This window comes from Manis pentadactyla, chromosome 9 (assembly GCF_030020395.1).
Source record: "Manis pentadactyla isolate mManPen7 chromosome 9, mManPen7.hap1, whole genome shotgun sequence".
In the NCBI taxonomy this organism is placed as follows: Eukaryota; Metazoa; Chordata; class Mammalia; order Pholidota; family Manidae; genus Manis; species Manis pentadactyla.
In genome coordinates this window covers 42,881,525-42,902,251 of record NC_080027.1, presented here as the reverse complement: position 1 = coordinate 42,902,251, position 20,727 = coordinate 42,881,525, and the positions used below count along the sequence as shown (strand labels likewise).

The following is a 20,727-nucleotide window of genomic DNA, read 5'->3' as shown; positions in this document are numbered from 1 at the left end:
GAAACCACAAAATTAACTCTATTTTGTGTCCCAAGAAAGAGAAGTAAAAAACATACATAAGCATACATTTAATTTCTACTAAAATTATAAGATGCAGGTGATTTTTTTAATACATTGTGCAAGGCAATAATTTGACTATTCAGAGGGCATTTGTAAGAATGGCAGAAGAAATGTTCATAAAAGGAATAACACATGTACAGCTATTTAAAGCTTAAAACACATCAGAAAACACTATTTCAGCAACTATCTAGGAAGAACTACTGTCTCCAGTTCATATTAATTCAATAGCCGGTCTTAGCATACAGAGGTATAAGTGACTTAAAGATGTAACCTTACCTAGTCCTGAACTCTATGATTAGAGAACTAAGCACCAAAAGACAATGACATTTAATGATCGATTAGAGGGTTTGAAGGAAAAAAGAACCATAACTGTGTCAATGCCATTGATCTAGAGACACGAACACCTGGCATCATTTAACTGGTTTCTCAGCTGTACTTTCTCACATCCTGATGCTAAAGCTCACCTGCTGCATGGAGATAATTATTGAGAAATATACAATGTTAGTTTCCATCATCACATTCATTTCTGTTTTGAAAAGAACACATGAGCCAGCTGGTCCCGGATCTGTTTGGTCTTGATCCCATAAATGATGGGGTTCAGCATAGGAGGAGCCAGAGTATAGACATTGGCCAGCAGGACATGGATATGGGGTTGGATGTGGTGTCCAAACCGCTGAGTGAGCACTGAGAAGATCCCAGGCCCATAAAAGAGGAGGATGACACACACATGGGAGCCACATGTGCTGAGAGCTTTAAGACGAGCATCTTGGGATGGCATGTGCAGGACAGCATGGAGAATCAGCATGTAAGAAATAAGAATTAGCACAACATCCATAACCAATGTTGAAATTAGGACAAAAACACCATACCAGGTATTTACTCGTATGTCATCACAGGAAACATGGGCCAGGACAATGTGTTTACAAGCAGTGTTTGGGAGGATGTTACTCTTACAGAAAGTCAACCTTTTCAGAAGAAATATTACAGGAAAAACTGTACAATAACTTCTCAGAAGGACAGTCATGCCTATTTTTCCAATCAGTCTGTGTGTAAGGATAGTGGTGTATCTCAGTGGGTAGCATATGGCAATGTAGCGGTCAAACGCCATCACCAGCAAGATCCCTGACTCAGACGTGAAAGTAGAAGTCAGGAGAAAGATCTGAGTGATGCAGCGATCCAGGGAGATCTCCCCAGCACGGAACCAGAAGATGGCCAGGGCCTGATGTACTGTGCATGTGGAGAGGACAATGTCTGCTCCGGCCAGCATGCAGAGGAAGAGGTACATGGGCTCATGGAGGATGCGCTTTGTGAGGATGATGCAGATGAGCAGGCTGTTCCCAAGCAGGGTGATGACATAGGAAATGAGGAAGGGGATGGAAATCCACAGGTGCTGGTCCTCAAGACCAGGGATGCCCAGCAAATGGAAGACTGTGTGGCTGACACTGGTGTGGTTTAAGGTAGTCATGACTTGTAAGACCAGTGAGACTCCACCATCTATGTTCAGAGATAGTAAACTACAGATTACACTCTAAGATTTTCCTTGATATCATAAGCAGTTTTGGCATTTTACTCATCCCATTCAATTCAAAGGATTCTGGGGTATATGCCAGGATATATAAAGATGGATATGACATAGTTTGTTCCCTAAATGAGATCTTAATCACAGAAATAAAATAGATATTTAAACAACTAAAGAAAATAAAGTTACAATATTAACATCTCAGTTTTACAAAATTAAACTCATTCAATAACAAAAGAGATGAAGTAATATGTCCTGTACTTCTGAAGATTTAAGAATGAGTAGGTATTTAAAGTTACCCTTGAAGGTAGTGTATTATGTCAGTGGTTTCAAGGAGAGGCAAAGAGAACTTTTTCTTGTGGAAAGCACCAAACAGAGCTCAGGGAATAAAGTGTGGCCCATAGGAGAACTTGCATGTACTAGAGCGGTTGGTTGTCTATTCAAAGGTCACATGAAGAAATGTCTCAAATGCCTCACAGAGCCTTTCACAAGCTTTACCCAATGCCTTCAGCATCTCAGGGAAGTCACCACATCTTTCTATGTGTTCTGCGGAGAATCACCCCTGATTGGGGTCCTTTTCAATACTGGCATGATATTCTCCCTACCTGCATAAGCTGCTCCTTTCCCTGTTCTCTGAGGAGTCCGATATCTAGTCTAGTAGGTACTCCAAGTACCTATTTGTGGATTGGAGTGTATTTGATTCTTTGCCAGTAAGTCCCCAATTGATCATTAACTAACTGTGTTCTCAGTAGTGTGCTTTTCCTTTGTGCATTCTCAGAAATTAGCACACAGCAAGTCTTCAAAATGTTTAAGAAAACAACAAATATTGTGTTGTGTGATGAAAGATCAGGGTTACGAAGTCATGAAAAATGACCTAGAAATACGCTGGGTGTTAAAAGCCATCAGAATCTGGGGCCAGTGTAGAAAGAACCTTATCTGTAAGGACTCTGGTCTCATTGGCACAATAAGAGCTAAAGAATCCCTCAAACTCAGAGTTCCCTCACTCGTCCCACCATGAGAGCATTTTCCATTTCTGAGACTTTCCATAATTGGTACTGTGGTCCAGTGGTGTGCTGCTGTGCTGGCTCAAAAATACATAAAATTATAGAATTGAATAAAATTAAGCAAGCCTGGTTTGTAGTGTTTGCCATTTCCCTTGTTACACATACTCCTACCAGGGCCCATTTCAAGCTAACAGGAGGTCACTGAATATGGAGCCTGAAATGTGCACAAGTGCACAATTTCATATTTCGTGAATCTGTATAAATGGCTCCAGCACACAGCTGCTCTTTTCTCTCCAAAGGGGTCTATTGCACTCAGAACAAATAAAAAAGTTCAGAACATTTTCAGCTTATTTTATACTCCAAAAGATCTAGTCAGTTGTTTTTTTCCCCCTTGAAATTTTACCCCACATCAATAAAATTTCACTCACTCACTTCAAATGGAGTTTTCTTGCCCTAAAATCAGATTGTAAAGGACTTGCAGAATGAGGGGAGCCAGGGAGCTGAGGTTTTATGATTTGCCTGAAGCCCTCAGGGACGACTGTACCCCAGGGGGTGCAGACAGAGCGCTGCCCTTCAGCAACACCCTCTCACCCAGCATCTGGGCCACATTGTTGTGGCTCCCACCCTGATTTCAGGGAAAAGTGTCTAGTCGCATTAAATAAAATGTTGCTGGTTGATTTTACCTGGATGTTACTTATCAAGTTAATAAAGTTCTCTTTCATTCTTAGTTGCTGAGAATTTTTATTCTGAGTGGATTCTGAGTTTTACCAATTGATATTTTCACATTGTACAACTTCATTCAAAATATGGAAACTTCTCCAGATGCATTCCCTTCCTCACCCCATGCCTTTGCCCTAGTGGCTGTATGTACTATATGTACTGTACATTAGAAACCCCACAGGATATCATCTTGCTCTAAAGAGTCATATGTTTTTAAAGAAATCAAGATGAAAATAAGATTTTACAGTTAGCTCAACATTTACACATTCTGGTGCACTAGACCTCTTCCTCAGGAAGTAAGTTTCCCATCTAGTATCATTGTTATTATTTCTTTTCAACTGAAAGAACCTCTTTCAGCATTTCCTGTATTGCAGATTCTGGACTAAAAATTTTCTGTTTTTTATTTCAACATATTTTTATCATAACTTCATTTTCAAAGCATTTTTTTGTGTGCCTCAGGGATAGCAGATTTTTTATTTTACACTTACAGAATTTTTTTCTCTCTTCTTTCAAGCACAGTCTCTTTTTTTATTATTATTATCCCCATATGGAACATGTCATTTTTCTTTGGCCATTTTCAAGATACTGCTCTTTGTATTTAGCTTTCAGAGATATGTGCCATTTTCTGAATAGCAAGGAAGACAACATCTGCCACAAATATCTGGCCACATCTCTTTCTGTTCCTCTCACTTCACAATCTCATTAAACCCACAGATCCTTTGTACTTTTTTTCCACTGCCCAAAATGCTCTCAGCCATATTTCTGTGCATTATTCTTTTGCACATAAGTCTTCAGACCAAATGTCCTCTGTTCAGTGAGACCTTCTCTGACAACCCAGTATTAGTCACATATGCTCACATAAGGAACGAGAGATTTCTTAAACTAAAATTCATGAAGGACCTCCATAAATGGTTAACTGGAGCAGCTCAGCCATCCATCCTCAGCTCAGATACAAAGACTAAATCAAGACTCCAGATCTGATGTTATACATCACAGTCCTGCTTTGCTTTGAGCCTAACACTGATTTATGTATATTTTGCTCGAAACCAAGCCATCCCTTAAATCCTACACCTCTGTCTTTTCATTTGTTTGGTCAGATGCCCCACTATTCCTCTAGTGTGAAGTTTCCCTCACTGAAATGAAGAAAAGAGACTTTGAACTTGCAGGACTACATGTTTATTCCTGGGGGGTCTTAAACTGATAGGCCTAGGACTGTGTCACTGATCTTTAATCTCCCTCCCAGTCATGATTCTACCCCTTGTTTAATTGTTTGTCATAGCTAAGCATTGCCATGGGCTACATTCATCCAGCCAGAAGGAAAGCCATGTGCCTCCAGGCAGGGGAAAAACATTTTTTGCTGAATAAACTTTATAAATAAATTTCTCCTAGGTAAAAATTTGTGTTAAATTTTAATTCACATTGATAACTTAATTTGACAAATTTTCATTTCACTGTTTTCACTATAGGTAAAAACATAAAATCCTGGTCTTTATAATGTACATTTTCATAACAGTTTGAACATATTCAACCTAATTGGGAATGATTTAAATATAAAATTTGAAATTTGAAAATTCCTTTATGAAAATGAACATATACCACCAATAAAGGCTTATGAATAATTATGTTTAGGATGGATAACTCTATTGATAGTGACATCCATTTGAAAAATATTCAACAAGAATGTACTGTTAGACTGAAAAAAGGACATTTAAATTTTGGACCTATTGTCCACAGGATAATATAGCATTGTAATACTATATTAAACTTTATATGAAATACTTTTCATGACCAATGACATTCTTGTTATGTAACATTAAAGTATAAGATAAAAAAAATCATTATACAATATATCATGTGTAAAAATTTGTTTAAGGAACAAAACATTTTACTGAATATTAACAATTACAGGCCATGGGTGTGATTATTGTAATTATTACACTGTTTCTCATAATATATTTTTTAAATGAATGGATATTAAAATATTAAATATAAAATTAAAACTGTAGGATGAATAGAATAAAAATAGTAAGTAACGGATGTATCTTAAAATGAGGAAAACTGATGTGAAGCACAAAAGAATCAGAGGAAAAGCCCAGTGATTTGGCTCCGTGGAACTCACTGGCAACCAGCATCTTAGGAGTTTCCACCAGCAGCTGCTATCACATGAGTCATTCATTCAACAAGTACTTAATGAGGCCTGAAAATGGGCCAAGAACTGATGGAGGTGCCACTGATACAGTAATGAAGACACCACAAAAAGTGCTTTCTTCACCACAGATATATTTAGTAGAAAGAATATAGAAATAAAGAAAATAATTAAGCAAAGCTGGCATCTGGACAACTCTATGTAATGGCTTGTTATTACCACAGCAGCAGCAGCATGTGATATAGAGAAAAATATTGTATGAAAAGGGCTTAGAGGGCGGAGCCAACATGGCGGCGTGAGTAGGACAGTGGGAATCTCCTCCCAAAAACATATATACTTTTGAAAATACAACAAACGCAACTAACCCTAAAAGAGAGACCAGAAGACGCAGGACAGTGGCCAGACTGCAGCTACACCAGCGAGAACCCAGCGACTGGTGAAAGGGGGTAAGATACAAGCCCCGGCCGGGCGGGACCCGAGCGCCCCTCCCCGCAGCTCCCTGCGGGAGAACAATAGGCAGAGCGGGAGGGAGACAGAGCCCAGGACTGCTGAACACCCAGCCCCAGCCATCCGGGCCAGAGCGCAGACACAGTACGTGCCCAGGGGACCCTGGATACTGGGGGAACAGGGAGTAAGACCTCTGAGCGGGTGCCGAAGCTGATGCCCCTGTGACAAAGAAAAGCGGGGGCTTTGTGAAAGTCTTAAAGGGACAGGGACTTAACAGCTTGACGGAAACAACCCAGGACACAGTACAGCAGCTGGAAATTACAGGGAAAACCGGGTGCACTAACTCCCTGGGCAACAGCTCTGAGACCCCTCATGGAGGCAAACAGTCAAGCAGCACCCCCATCCATTACCCCACCGGGCGCTGCGAAAGAAGAGAAGCAGCCTGAGACAAATTCCACCCACAGAAAGGGAAATTTCTCCCTTCCGGCCAGGCAAGACACAAAGACCCACTCTACACGCAATTACCCAACACAAGCCACTAGGGGTCGCAGTTGTCCCAGTAAAGAAAGGCCAGTAGCAAGTGAAAATTTTGGCCCTCCCAGCTGACAGTCAATAGCACCTGTCAACATGAAAAGGCAAAAAAATATGATCCAGACAAGACTAACCCAGACAGCTTCGGCATCAGCTACATCTTCCCGTGAGAAGGAATCTGGGGAGATAGATTTAGCCAGTCTTCCTGAAAAAGAATTCAAAACAAAAGTCATAACCATGCTGATGGACTTGCAGAGAAATATGCAAGAACTAAGGAAGGAGAATTCAGAAATAAAACAAGCTCTGGAAGGACTTCAAAACAGAATGGACGAGATGCAAGAGACCATTAATGGACTAGAAAACAGAGAACAGGAATGCAGAGAAGCTGATGCAGAGAGAGATAAAAGGATCTCCAGGAATGAAAGAATTTTAAGAGAGCTGAGTGATCAATCGAAAAGGAATAATATAAGAATCATAGGTATCCCAGAAGAAGTAGAGAGAGAAAAGGGGATAGAAAATGTCTTTGAAGAAATAATTGCTGAAAATTTCCCCAAACTAGGGGAAGAAATGGCCTCTCAGACCACAGAGGTACACAGAACTCCCATGACAAGGGATCCAAGGAGGGCAACACCAAGACACATAATAATTAAAATGGCAAAGATCAAAGACAAGGACAAAGTATTACAGGCAGCCAGAGAAAAAAAAAGGTCACCTACAAAGGAAAACCCATCAGGCTATCATCAGACTTCTCAACAGAAACCCTACAGGCCAGAAGAGAATGGCATGATATACTTAATGCAATGAAACAGAAGGGCCTCGAACCAAGACTACTGTATCCAGCACGAATATCATTTAAATATGAAGGAGGGATTAAACAATTCCCAGACAAGCAAAAGTTGAGGGAATTTGCCTCCCACAAACCACCTCTACAGGGCATCCTACAGGGACTGCTCTAGATGGGAGCACTCCTAAAAAGAGCACACAACAAAACACCCAACATATGAAGAAGGGAGGAGGAGGAATAAGAAGGGAGAGAAATAAAGAATCATCAGACTGTGTTTATAATAGCTCAACAAGCGAGTTAAGTTAGACAGTAAGATAGTAAAGAAGCTAACCCTAAACCTTTGGTAACCACAAACTTAAAGCCTGCAATGGCAATAAATTCATACCTTTCAATAATCACCCTAAATGTAAATGGACTGAATGCACCAATCAAAAGACACAGAGTAATAGAATGGATAAAAAAGCAAGATCCATCCATATGCTGCTTACAAGAGACTCACCTCAAACCCAAAGACACACACAGACTTAAAGTCAAGGGATGGAAAAAGATATTTCAAGCAAACAACAGAGAGAAGAAAGCAGGTGTTGCAATTCTGGTATCAGACAAAACAGACTTCAAAATAAAGAACGTAACAAAAGACAAAGAAGGACATTACATAATGATAAAGGGCTCAGTCCATCAAGAGGATATAACCATTATAAATATATATGCACCCAATACAGGAGCACCAACATACCTGAAACAAATATTAACAGAACTAAAGGAGGAAATAGAATGCAATGCATTCATTCTAGGAGACTTCAACACACCACTCACTCCAAAGGACAGATCCACCAGACAGAAAATAAGTAAGGACACAGAGGCACTGAACAACACACTAGAACAGATGGACCTAATAGACATCTACAGAACTCTACATCCAAAAGCAAAAGGATAAACATTCTTCTCAAGTGCACATGGAACATTCTCCAGAATAGACCACATACTAGGACACAAAAAGAGCCTCAGTAAATTCCAAAAGATTGAAACCCTACCAACCAACTTTTCAGATGACAAAGGCATTAAACTAGAAATAAACTGTTCAAAGAAAGCAAAAAGGCTCACAAACACATGGAGGCTAAACAACACGGTCCTAAATAAACAATGGATCAATGACCAAATCAAAACGGAGATCCAGCAATATATGGAAACAAATGACGACAACAACACTAGCCACAACTTCTGTGGGACACAGCAAAAGCAGTCTTAAGAGGAAAGTATATAGCAATCCAAGCATATTTAAAAAAGGAAGAGCAATCCCAAATGAACGGTCTAATGTCACAACTATCGAAATTGGAAAAAGAAGAACAAATGAGGCCTAAGGTCAGCAGAAGCAGGGACATAATAAAGATCAGAGAAGAAATAAATAAAATTGAGAAGAATAAAACAATAGCAAAAATCAATGAAACCAAGAGCTGGTTCTTCGAGAAAATAAACAAAATAGATAAGCCTCTAGCCAGACTTATTAAGAGGAAAAGAGAGTCAACACAAATCAACAGTATCAGAAATGAGAAAGGAAAAATCACGACGGACCCCGCAGAAATACAAAGAATTATTAGAGATTACTATGAAAACCTATATGCTAACAAGCTGGGAAACCTAGGAGAAATGGACAACTTCCTAGAAAAACGCAACCTTCCAAGACTGACCCAAAAAGAAACAGAAAATCTAAACAGACCAATTACCCGCAACGAAATTGAAGCGGTAATCAAAAAACTACCAAAGAACAAAACCCCCGGGCCAGATGGATTTACCTCGGAATTTTATCAGACATACAGGGAAGACATAATACCCATTCTCCTTAAAGTTTTCCAAGAAATAGAAGAGGAGGGGATACTCCCAAACTCATTCTATGAAGCTAACATCACCCTAATACCAAAACCAGGCAAAGACACCACCAAAAAAGAAAACTACAGACCAATAACCCTGATGAATGTAGACGCAAAAATACTCAATCAAAAATACATCAAAACCATTGTACACCATGACCAAGTGGGATTCATCCCAGGGATGCAAGGATGGCACAACATTCGAAAGTCCATCAATATCATTCACCACATCAACAAAAAGAAAGACAAAAACCACATGATCATCTCCATAGATGCTGAAAAAGCATTTGACAAAGTTCAACATCCATTCATGATAAAAACTCTCAGCAAAATGGGAATAGAGGGCAAGTACCTCAACATAATAAAGGCCATCTATGAAAAACCCACAGCCAACATTATATTGAATAGCGAGAAGCTGAAAGCATTTCCACTGAGATCGGGAACTAGACAGGGATGCCCACTCTCCCCACTGTTATTTAACATAGTACCGGAAGTCCTAGCCACAGCAATCAGACAAAACAAAAAAATACAAGGAATCCAGATTGGCAAAGAAGAAGTTAAACTGTCACTATTTGCAGATGACATGATACTGTACATAAAAAACCCTAAAGGCTCCACCCCAGAACTACTAGAACTGATATCGGAATACAGCAAAGCTGCAGGATACAAAATCAACACACAGAAATCTGTGGCTTTCCTATATACCAACAATGAACCAACAGAAAGAGAAATCAGGAAAACAACTCCATTCACAATTGCATCAAAAAAAATAAAATACCTAGGAATAAACCTAACCAAAGAAGTGAAAAACTTATATTCTGAAAACTACAAGTCACTCTTAAAAGAAATTAAAGGGGACACTAACAGATGGAAACGCATCCCATGCTCATGAACAGGAAGAATGAATATCGTCAAAATGGCCATCCTGCCCAAAGCAATATACAGATTTGATGCAATCCCTATGAAACTACCAGCAACATTCTCCAATGAACTGCAACAAATAATTCAAAAATTCATATGGAAACACCAAAGACCCCGAATAGCCAAAGCAATCCTGAGAAAGAAGAATAAAGTAGGGGGGATCTCACTCCCCAACTTCAAGCTCTATTATAAAGCCATACTAATCAAGACAATTTGGTACTGGCACAAGAGCAGAGCCACAGACCAATGGAACAGACTAGACAATCCAGACATTAACCCAGACATATATGGTCAATTAATATTTGATAAAGGAGCCATGGACATACAATGGCGAAATGACAGTCTCTTCAACAGATGGTGCTGGCAAAACTGGACAGCTACATGTAGGAGAATGAAACTGGACCATTGTCTAACCCCATATACAAAAGTAAACTCAAAATGGATCAAAGACCTGAATGTAAGTCACAAAACCATTAAACTCTTGGAAGAAAACATAGGCAGAAACCTCTTAGACATAAACATGAGTGACCTCTTCTTGAACATATCTCCCCGAGCAAGGAAAACAACAGCAAAAATGAACAAGTGGGACTCTATTAAGCTGAAAAGCTTCTGTACAGCAAAAGACACCATCAATAGAACAAAAAGGAACCCTACAGTATTGGAGAATATCTTTGAAAATGACACATCCATTAAAGGCTTGACGTCCAGAATATATAAAGAGCTCACACGCCTCAACAAACAAAAAACAAATAACCCAATTAAAAAATGGGCAAAGGAACTGAACAGACGGTTCTCCAAAAAAGAAATACAGATGGCCAACAGAAACATGAAAAGATGCTCCACATCGCTAATTATCAGAGAAATGCAAATTAAAACTACAATGAGGTATCACCTCACACCAGTAAGGATGGCTGCCATCCAAAAGACAAACAACAACAAATGTTGGCGAGGCTGTGGAGAAAGGGGAACCCTCCTACACTGCTGGTGGGAATGTAAACTTGTTCAACCATTGTGGAAAGCAGTATGGAGGTACATCAAAATGCTCAAAACAGACATACCATTTGACCCAGGAATTGCACTCCTAGGAATTTACCCTAAGAACGCAGCAATCAAGTATGAGAAAGACCAATGTACCCCTATGTTTATCGCAGCACTATTTACAATAGCCAAGAATTGGAAGCAACCTAAATGTCCATCGGTAGATGAATGGATAAAGAAGATGTGTTACATATACACAATGGAATACTACTCAGCCATAAGAAAAGGGCAAATCCAACCATTTGCAGCAACATGGATGGAGCTGGAGGGTATTATGCTCAGTGAAACAAGCCAAGCAGAGAAAGAGAAATACCAAATGATTTCACTCATCTGTGGAATATAAGAACAAAGGAAAAACTGAAGGAACAAAACAGCAACAGAATCACAGAACTCAAGAATGGACTAACAGGTACCAAAGGGATAGGGACTGGGGAGGATGGGTGGGCAGGGAGGGATAAGGGGGGGCAGAAAAAGAGGGGTATTAAGATTAGCATCCATAGCTTGGTGGGAGAAAGGGGAGGGCTGTATAACACAGAGAAGACAAGTAGTGATTCTACAACAGTTTGCTATGCTGATGGACAGTGACTGTAAAGGAGTATATAGGGGGGACCTGGTATAGGGGAGAGCCTAGTAAACAAAGTATTCGTCATGTAAGTGTAGATTAATGATTAAAAAAAAAAAAAAAGCAGTTCCTATGTGGTGACCTCTAATGAGTTCTACACAATGATATAAAGGGCATATAAAAGTGTAGGCAAAGGGTCTGTTTGTGTTTATACAGAGGATCAAAGCCTAATTTGGCTACCCCAAAAATGAACTAAGACACGATATGAAAAAGAACTTCCAACATCAGCACTCTCGGGAAGACTCATGACAGAAGATGATCAGCAAAAAAAAAAAAAAAAAACTCCAACAAAGATGCACGCACTGTCACAGGTGTAGATGCACTCATCCCACCAGTTCCTGGACTTGCCATGGGAATGATGAAGGAGATATCTAAGCTGGCCTGTGCATACAGTAAAACAAAAATTGGACTGGATCTATACTGTTGGAACTCAACCAAGAATTAGGAGAAGTGCAAATTGTAGCACTCCAAAATCTTACAACCACAGACTATTTATCGTTAAAAGAACATACGGGATATGAACAGTCCCCAGGAATGGGTTGTTCTAGTTTATCTGAATTCTCTCAGACTGTTTAAGTTCAGTTGGACAATATCCACCGTATCATAGATAAGTTTTCACAAATGCCTAAGGTGCCTAACTGGTTTTCTTGGTTTCACTGGAGATGGCTGGTAATTACAGGTATGCTTTGGTTAGGTAACTATATTCCTATTATGTTAATGTGTGTGCACAATTTAATTAGTAGTTTAAAACCTATCCATGCTGAAGTTACTCTACAAGAAAATATGTCAAAGAAATAATCAATCTTCCCAGGTTTTCTTCTGCCTGCTACTTCTATAGCTTTTCTTCTTCCTACCTAATCACAACCTTTAAATAGAACTCGTGCCACATGTCGAATTTACCGAGTATCATAATTCTTCCAAGTGGTAAAGACACCTCAAGACAAATGCTGGGCATAGAAGCCACAGGGCATAAATATGCAAAGAAGTAAAAAGCTAACCTTTTCAAACAATAAGGCTTCTCTCTCACTTACCAACTTTACATTTCCCTGTATGGCCCCGGAAGATGACTGGTTAGCCAGAGACGGGTAAGATTCCTCAAGGGAGGAACAACCTAAGACAGGCACAGTCGCAGGGGGCCATCTGGTGAGAAAATGGGGAGCAGCAGAGGTGAGGCTTAGAACCTCCCCCCTCATGTTCTGAGAGAAATCTTCTGCATACATGGATGTTTATTGCCCTTGTCTAGCTCGGATTAACACATAGTCTACAGGCACACACCTGATCATCTACATTTGCTCTCTTACAACACTAAAATCTGTTTTCTACCTTTATCTCGTATCTACCTACTTCAGCATTTTATTAAAAATAATAATAATAGAGAAATGTGGTATCCACGTATAAATCAAGTTTAAAAATCAAATGAATAGTCATATTTGAACTGACTGTGTATAGTTCATAATGCATGAACAAAACCGAAAGCTTCTGTGATGACTGCCCTTGCACTGTTCACCATGTAACTTATTCACTATGTAAGAATTTGTTCGTTATGCATCAGAAGATTGGAGACTGACGAAAATTAGGCTTGGGGTGGATTAATGATTGTGCATTGAGTATTGACCCCCCTATACAGAAATTTATTGTGGTTAACAACTATTTGATCAATAAATATGAGAGATGCCCTCACAAAATATATATATATATATATTTAAACACACTTCCAATTGTAAAATAAATAAGTAACCAGGATGTAATGTATAGCATAAGGAATATAGTCAAAATATTGTAACAACTTGGTATGGTGATACCTGGTACCTAGAATTATCATGTATATAAATGTTGAATCACTGTGTTGTACACCTGAAACTAATGTAATGCAATACTGTTGTCAACTACCCTTCAATAAAAAAAATAAAAAAATAAAAAAAAAAAGAAAAGGGCTTAGAGTGTCAGTGGTGAGATATCACAGGGATTGTCATCTCAGTAGGATTTTATGGTGGTGAATTTTACATGTCAGTTTGCCTAGACCATGGTGCCCAGTTCAGCCACACACCAGTCTAGATGTTGCTATGAAGGTATTTTAAAATGTGATTAACACTGAAATCATTAGACTTTGAGTAAAGCAGATAACACTCCTTAATGGGTTAGGCTTCATCCACTCAGTTGAAGGCCTTAAAATCATAAACAGAGGTCCCTAAAGAGGATGGAATTCTGGCTTCAAAATGCAACATATTCATTCTGCCTGGTTTTCTGGCCTGCAGGATCAAGACTGTCACATCGACTTTTGCCTTAATTTCTAGCCTTCTGTCATGTCATGCAAATCAAATTTCAAACTTGACAGCCTGCACAATTGTACAAGTTGCTTAAATAACTATCTTGATGGAAATATCTGTATCTATCTATATCTATATCTATACCTGTGGGTAAAACTGTAATATTTCCAGAATATTTCAGCTGGCTTTAATGCATCTGCATATCAGTAGGCATTCCTCAGGGGTGGAGAAAGTTAATCTCCATATCAATGGATAAATACCTGGGCAACCTAGGGCTTATCTGAACCTGAGAGGTTAAGGGGAGGTCTGGTTGGCTTCTCCAGAGCAGGAGAGAGAAACAGCCCCAGAATGCAGTTTGTAAGCAATAAATGGGTTTTAAACTTTATTTCTCCCTTTGACTGATTTCAGTTTTAGAGGTATTTTGCACTGGGATTTCCTTTCCCTAGACTTACAGTATCATTTATATCTCTAAATAGAGATTGAGAGGGAGAGAGAGTGAGAGTGTCAGGAATGAAAAGACTCAGCTAGATGTCTCTATATCTGACTAGATATAGTGAGATGAGAGACCAAAGTCAAGAAAGCAAAGTAAGTTTTAATACACTCTGCGTAGAGTCATAGAGTGGGCTTGCCTAAGCTAAGACAGGCCCAGCTGCTCATTCTGAGGCTTCTTTTATGTGGTTTTTAGAGAGCAAAGCGGTCCTTGGTTGACAGCTGTCAGCTCTCTAGGCTTGTTCTGATTGGTGAAATGGAGACAGGGGCTGTGCTGTGACTGTGCCTCTGATGTTTCTTACCTTGGGGGGACCCTGGACATTTCCTGAGTCACTCTTGGACCCTGTGGCTTCATTTGACTAACTCTCTGAGTCATTTCTGGTTTTCTGGCTCTATTTGATCAGCTCCTTGAGTCATCCTTGGGGGACCTTTTCTCCTTTTCATCCCGCTCATTTGTCTTTCTGCCTAACAAGAGAGGAGAGATTTCCTGTTGCTTCTATATCCCTGTAGAACCCTGACTAATAAGATGTGTAGAGAATGTGTTATTAAGCAAGGTCTTTAAAGAGATAAGAGACCATATCATAAAGATACCTTGGCAAAGAAGTATCTGAGCAGAGAAAATGAGAAAATAACATGTGCAAAGATCCTGAGGAAAACAGCCCCCAGCATGTTTGAGGAATAACTGGGACACAAAGGTAGTTAAAGAAGATGGGGAAGGAAGAAACAACAAGGATATGAGGCCACAGGCAAAATCATTAGGGCCTCTGGATCATTAGAAGGACTAAGGCCCTTATGCTGGAGGGACACTGAGGCACTATGACCAGAAAATTGAGATGTTTCTCTTTCTATTTTGATAGCATCACTGTGAAGTACTAGATGATTTTGGGGGAGATGGAATGGTCTGGAATTAGATACTGTTGGGAGTTTCACAACTTTGAGATATAATTAAAACCACTGAATTGAATATACTCTAAAAGGATAGATTCTATGGTATGTGAATTATATCTCAATATGATTGTTAAAATAATAGGATGAAAATATGCACTGTGTGTATGTGGGACAGTAAGGCAGAAAGAGGGAGCCCAAAAGAAAGGTGTTGAGTCATATAATATATAAGAGAAAGTATATACTTCTCCTGGGTTCCATTGAGCCTCTTGAATCCATACATTTTTTTTCACCAAATTTAGAAATTTTGACAATTTCATAAAACGTTTTCTATCACAAGCTCTTTTTTTATTAAGGTTTCATTGATATGCAATCTTATGAAGGTTTCACATGAGCAACACTGTGGTTACTACATTCACCCACATTAGCAAGTTCCCCCCACACACCCCATTGCACTCACTGTCCATCAGCATAGTAAGATGCTAGAGAGTCACTACTTCTCTTCTCTGTGCTATACTTCCTTCCCCATGATCCCCCTATCATAATATCTTTAATCAGCTTCTCCCTCCCTCCTCACCCATGCATCCCATCACCTTCCCTTTGGTAACCACTAGTCTCTTCTTGGGTTCTGTGATTCTGCTGCTGTTTTATTCCTTCAGTTTTGCTTTGTTGTTATACTCCACAAATGAGTGAAATCATTTGGTAATTGTCTTTCTCTGTCTGGCTTATTTCACTGAACATAATAGCCTCTAGCTCCATCCATGTTGTTCTAAATGGGAGGATTTCCTTTCTTCTTATGACTGAATAATATTCCATTGCATATATGTGCCACATCGTCTCTATCCATTCACCTACTGATGGACACTTAGGTTGCTTCCATTTCTCAGCTATTGCAAATAGTGCTGCCACAAACATAGGTGTACATATGTCTTTTTCAAATTGGGATCTTGCATTCTCAGGGTAAATTCCTAGGAGAGCAATTCCTGGGTCAAATGGTGTCTCTATTTTTAGTTTTTTGAGGAACCTCTATACTTTCCACAGTGGTTGAACTAATTTACATTCCCACCAGCAGTGTAGGAGGGCTCCTCTTTCTCTGCATCCTTCCCAGCATTTGTTGTTCTTGTCTTTTGGATGTTGGCCATCGTAAATGGTGTGAGGTGATATCTCATTGTGGTTTTAATTTGCATTTATCTAATGATTAGTGATGTGGAGCATATTTTCATGTGTCTGTTGGTCATCTGAATTTCTTCTTTGGAGAAGTATCTGTCCATATCCTTCACCTATTTTTTACTCAAGTTATTTGATTTTTAGGTGTTGAGGAATGTGAGTTCTTTATGTATTTTGGATGTCAACCCCTTGTCAGATATGTCATTTATGAATATATTCTCCAATACTGTAGGATGTCTTTTTGTTCTGTGGATGGTGTCCTTTGCTGTACAGAAGCTTTTTAGTTTGATGCAGTTCCATTTGTTCATTTTTGCTTTTGTTTCCCTTGCCCAAGGAGATGTGTTCAGGAAAAAGTTGCTCATGTTTGTATTCAAGGTATTTTTTCCTGTGTTTTCTTCTAAGATTTTTATTGTTTCATGGCTCACATTCAGATCTTTGATGCATTTTGAGTTTACTTTTTGTATGGAGTTAGACAATAATCCAGATTCATTCTCTTATATGTAGCTGTCCAGTTCTACTGCCACCAATTGTTGAAGAGGCTGTCATTTCCCCATTGAATATCCATGGCTCCTTTATTGTATATTAATTGGCCATATATGTGTGGGTTTATGTCTGGGATCTCTATTCTATTCCATTGATCTGTGGGTATGTTCCTATGCCAGTACCAAATTGTCTTGATTACTGTGGCTTTGTAGTAGAGCTTGAGCATAGTTCCCCCCAACTTTATTCTTCTAAGAATTGCTTTGGCTATTCAGAGATTTTTGTACTTACATATGAATTTTAGAACTATTTGTTCTAGTTCATTGAAGACTGCTGTTGGTATTTTGATAGGGATTATATTGAATTTTTTTATCACTTTAGGCAGGATGGCCATTTTTCCAATATTAATTCTCCCTATCCATGAGCAAGGGACAGATTTCCTTTTATTGGTGTCTTCTTTAATTTCTCTTCTGGGTGTCTTATAGTTTTCAGAGCACAGGTCTTTCAATTCTTTGGTTAAGTTTATTCCTTGGTATTTTATTCTTTTTTTATCATTGTTAATGGGGTTGTTTTCCTGATTTCTCTTTCTGCTAGTTTGTTATATACAGGAATGTGAAAGATTTCCACATATTAACTTTGTATTCCTGCAACTTTGCTGAATTCAGTTATTAGTTCTAGTAGTTTTGGGGTGAATTTTTTAGGGTTTTTTTATGTCCAGTATCAGGTCATCTGCAAACAATGACAGTTTAACTTCTTCCTTACTAATTTGGATGCCTTTTATTTCTTTGTGCTGTCTGTTTGCTGTGGCTAGGACCTCCAGTACTATGCTGAATAAAAGTGGGGAGAGTAGGCATCCATGTCTTGTTCACCATCTTAGAGGAAAAGCTTTCAGCTTTTCACTCTTGAGTATGATGTTGGCTAAGGGTTTGTTCTATATAGCCTTTATTAAGTTGAGGTACTTGCCCTCTATGCCCATTTTGTTGAGAGTTTTTATCAAGAATGGATATTGAAATTTGTCAAATGCTTTTTAACCAACTATTGAGATAATCATGTGGTTTTTGTCCCCCTGTTAATATGGTGTATGACGTCGATGCATTTTCAAACATTGTACCATCCTTGCATCCCTGGAATAAATTCCACTTAGTGAATATGGATGATCTTTTGATGTGTTTTTGTATTCGGTTTGGTGGTAATTGATTTGTTTAAGATTTCCGTTTCTTCCTGGGTCTGTCTTGGAACGTTGTATTTTTCTAGAAAGTTGTCCATTTCTTCTAGTTTATCCAATCTGTTAGCATATAATTTTTCATAATATTTTCTAATAACTCTTTGTATTTCTGTGGTGTTTGTAGTGGTTTTTCCTCTCTCTTTTCTGATTCTGTGCTCATTTTTCTTGATATGTCTGGCCAGGGGTTTATCTATTTTCTTTCCTTTTTTTTAATTTTTTTTGTAGATAATTATTTTTTATTGAAGGGTAGTTGACACAGAGTATTACATTACATTAGTTTCAGGTGTACAAAACAGTGATTCAACATTTATATACATGATAATTCTAGGTACCAGCTATCACCATGCAAAGTTGTTACAATATTTTGACTATATTCCTTATGCTATACATTACATCCAGGTTACTTATTTATTTTACAATTGGAAGTTTGTACTTTTTTTTTTTTGTGAGGGCATCTCTCATATTTACTGATCAAACAGTTGTTAACAACAATAAAATTCTGTATAGGGGAGTCAATGCTCAATGCACAATCATAAATCCACCCCAAGCCTAATTTTCATCAGTTTCCAAACTTCTGAAGCATAACGAACAAGTTCTTACATGGAGAACAAATTCTTACATAGTGAATAAGTTACATGGTGAACATTACAAGGGCAGTCATCACAGAAACTTTCGGTTTTGTTCATGCATTATGAACTATATACAGTCAGTTCAAATATGAATATTCATTTGATTTTTAAACTTGATTTACATGTGGATACCACATTTCTCTCTTTATTATTATTATTTTTAATAAAATGCTCAAGTGGTAGGTAGATACAAGAAAAAGGTAGAAAACATAGTTTAGTGTTGTAAGAGAGCAAATGTAGATGAACAGGTGTGTGCTTGTAGACTATGTGTTAATCCAAGCTAGACAAGGGCAATAAAACATCCACGTATGCAGAAGATTTCTCTCAGAACAGGGGTGGTGAGGTTCTAAGCCTCACCTCTGTTGATCCCAAATTTCTCACCTGATGGCCCCCCTGCGACTGTGCCTGTCTTAGGTTGTTCCTCCCTTGAGGAATCTTACCCGTCTCTGGCTAATCAGTCATCTTCCGGGGCCATACAGGGAAATGTAAAGTTGGTAAGTGGGAGAGAAGCCTTATTGTTTGAAAAGGTTAGCTTTTTACTTCTTTGCATATTTATGCCTGGTGGCTTCTATGCCCAGTATTTGTCTTGAGGTATCTTTACCACTTGGAAGACTTATGATACACAGTAAATTTGATATGAGGCACGAATTCTATTTAAGGGTTGTAATTAGGAAGGAAGAAGAAAAGCTATAGAAGTAGCAGGTGGAAGAAAACATGGGAAGATTGATTATTTCTTTGACATATCTTCTTGTAGAGTAACTTCAGCATGTATAGGTTCTAAACTACTACTTAAATTGTGCACACACATTAACATAATAGGAGTATAGTTACATAACCAAAGCATACCTATAATTACCAGCCATCTCCAGTGAAACCAAGAAAACCATTTAGGCACCTTAGGCATTTGTGAAAACTTATCTATGATATGGTGGATATTGTCCAACTGAACTTGAACAGTCTGAGAGAAATCAGACAAAATAAAACAACCCATTCCTGGGGACTGTTCACATCCCATATGTTCTTTTAACAGTAAATAGTCTGTAGTTGTAAGATTGTGGAGCACTACAATTTGCACTTCTCCTAATTCTTGATTGAGTTCCAACAGTATAGATCCAGTCAAATTTGTTGTTTTCCTGTATGCACAGGCCAGCTTAGATATCTCCTTCTTCATTCCCATGGCAAGTCCAGGAACTGGTGGGATGAGTGCATCTACACCTGTAGCAGTGTGTGGATCTTTGTTGGGGTTTTTTGATGATCATCTTCTGGCATGAGTCTTCCAGAGAGTGCTGATATTGGAAGTTCTCTTTCATATCATATCTTAGTTCATTTTCGGGGTAGCCCAATTAGGCTTTGATACTCTGTATAAACACAAACAGACCATTTGCCTACACTTTTATATGCCCTTCATACCTTGTGTAGAACACATTGGAGGTCAGCCCAAAGGAACTGCCTTTTTCTTTTTTTTTTTTTTTTTGGTATCACTAATCTACAATTACATGACGAATATTATGTTTACTAGGCTCTCCCATACACCAGGTCCCCCCTATAAACCCCTTTACAGTCACTGTCCATCAGCATAGCAAAATGTTGTAGAATCACTAATTCACTGTGTTGTACAGCCCTCCCCTTTCTCCCACCCCCCCATGCATGCTAATCTTAATACCCCCCTTCTTCTCCCCACCCTTATCCCTCCCTACCCACCCATCCCCCCCAGTCCCTTTCCATTTGGAACCTGTTTGTCCATTCTTGAGTTCTGTGATTCCGCAGCTGTTTTGTTCCTTCAGTTTTTCCTTTGTTCTTATATTCCACAGATGAGTGAAATCATTTGGTATTTCTCTTTCTCTGCTTGGCTTGTTTCACTGAGCATAATACCCTCCAGCTCCATCCATGTTGCTGCAAATGGTAGGATTTGCCCATTTCTTATG

At 38.8% G+C, this 20,727-nt stretch overlaps 1 protein-coding gene across 1 annotated transcript; it reads right to left on the bottom strand.

The window, feature by feature from the left end:
• Window positions 1-580: 580 nt before the first annotated feature.
• LOC118912105 (olfactory receptor 52B4-like) lies at window positions 581-1,525 on the bottom strand. Its single transcript, XM_036884887.2, has one exon. The coding sequence runs from the start codon at window positions 1,523-1,525 to the stop codon at window positions 581-583; it is 945 nt and encodes a 314-aa protein (XP_036740782.2).
• Window positions 1,526-20,727: the final 19,202 nt, after the last annotated feature.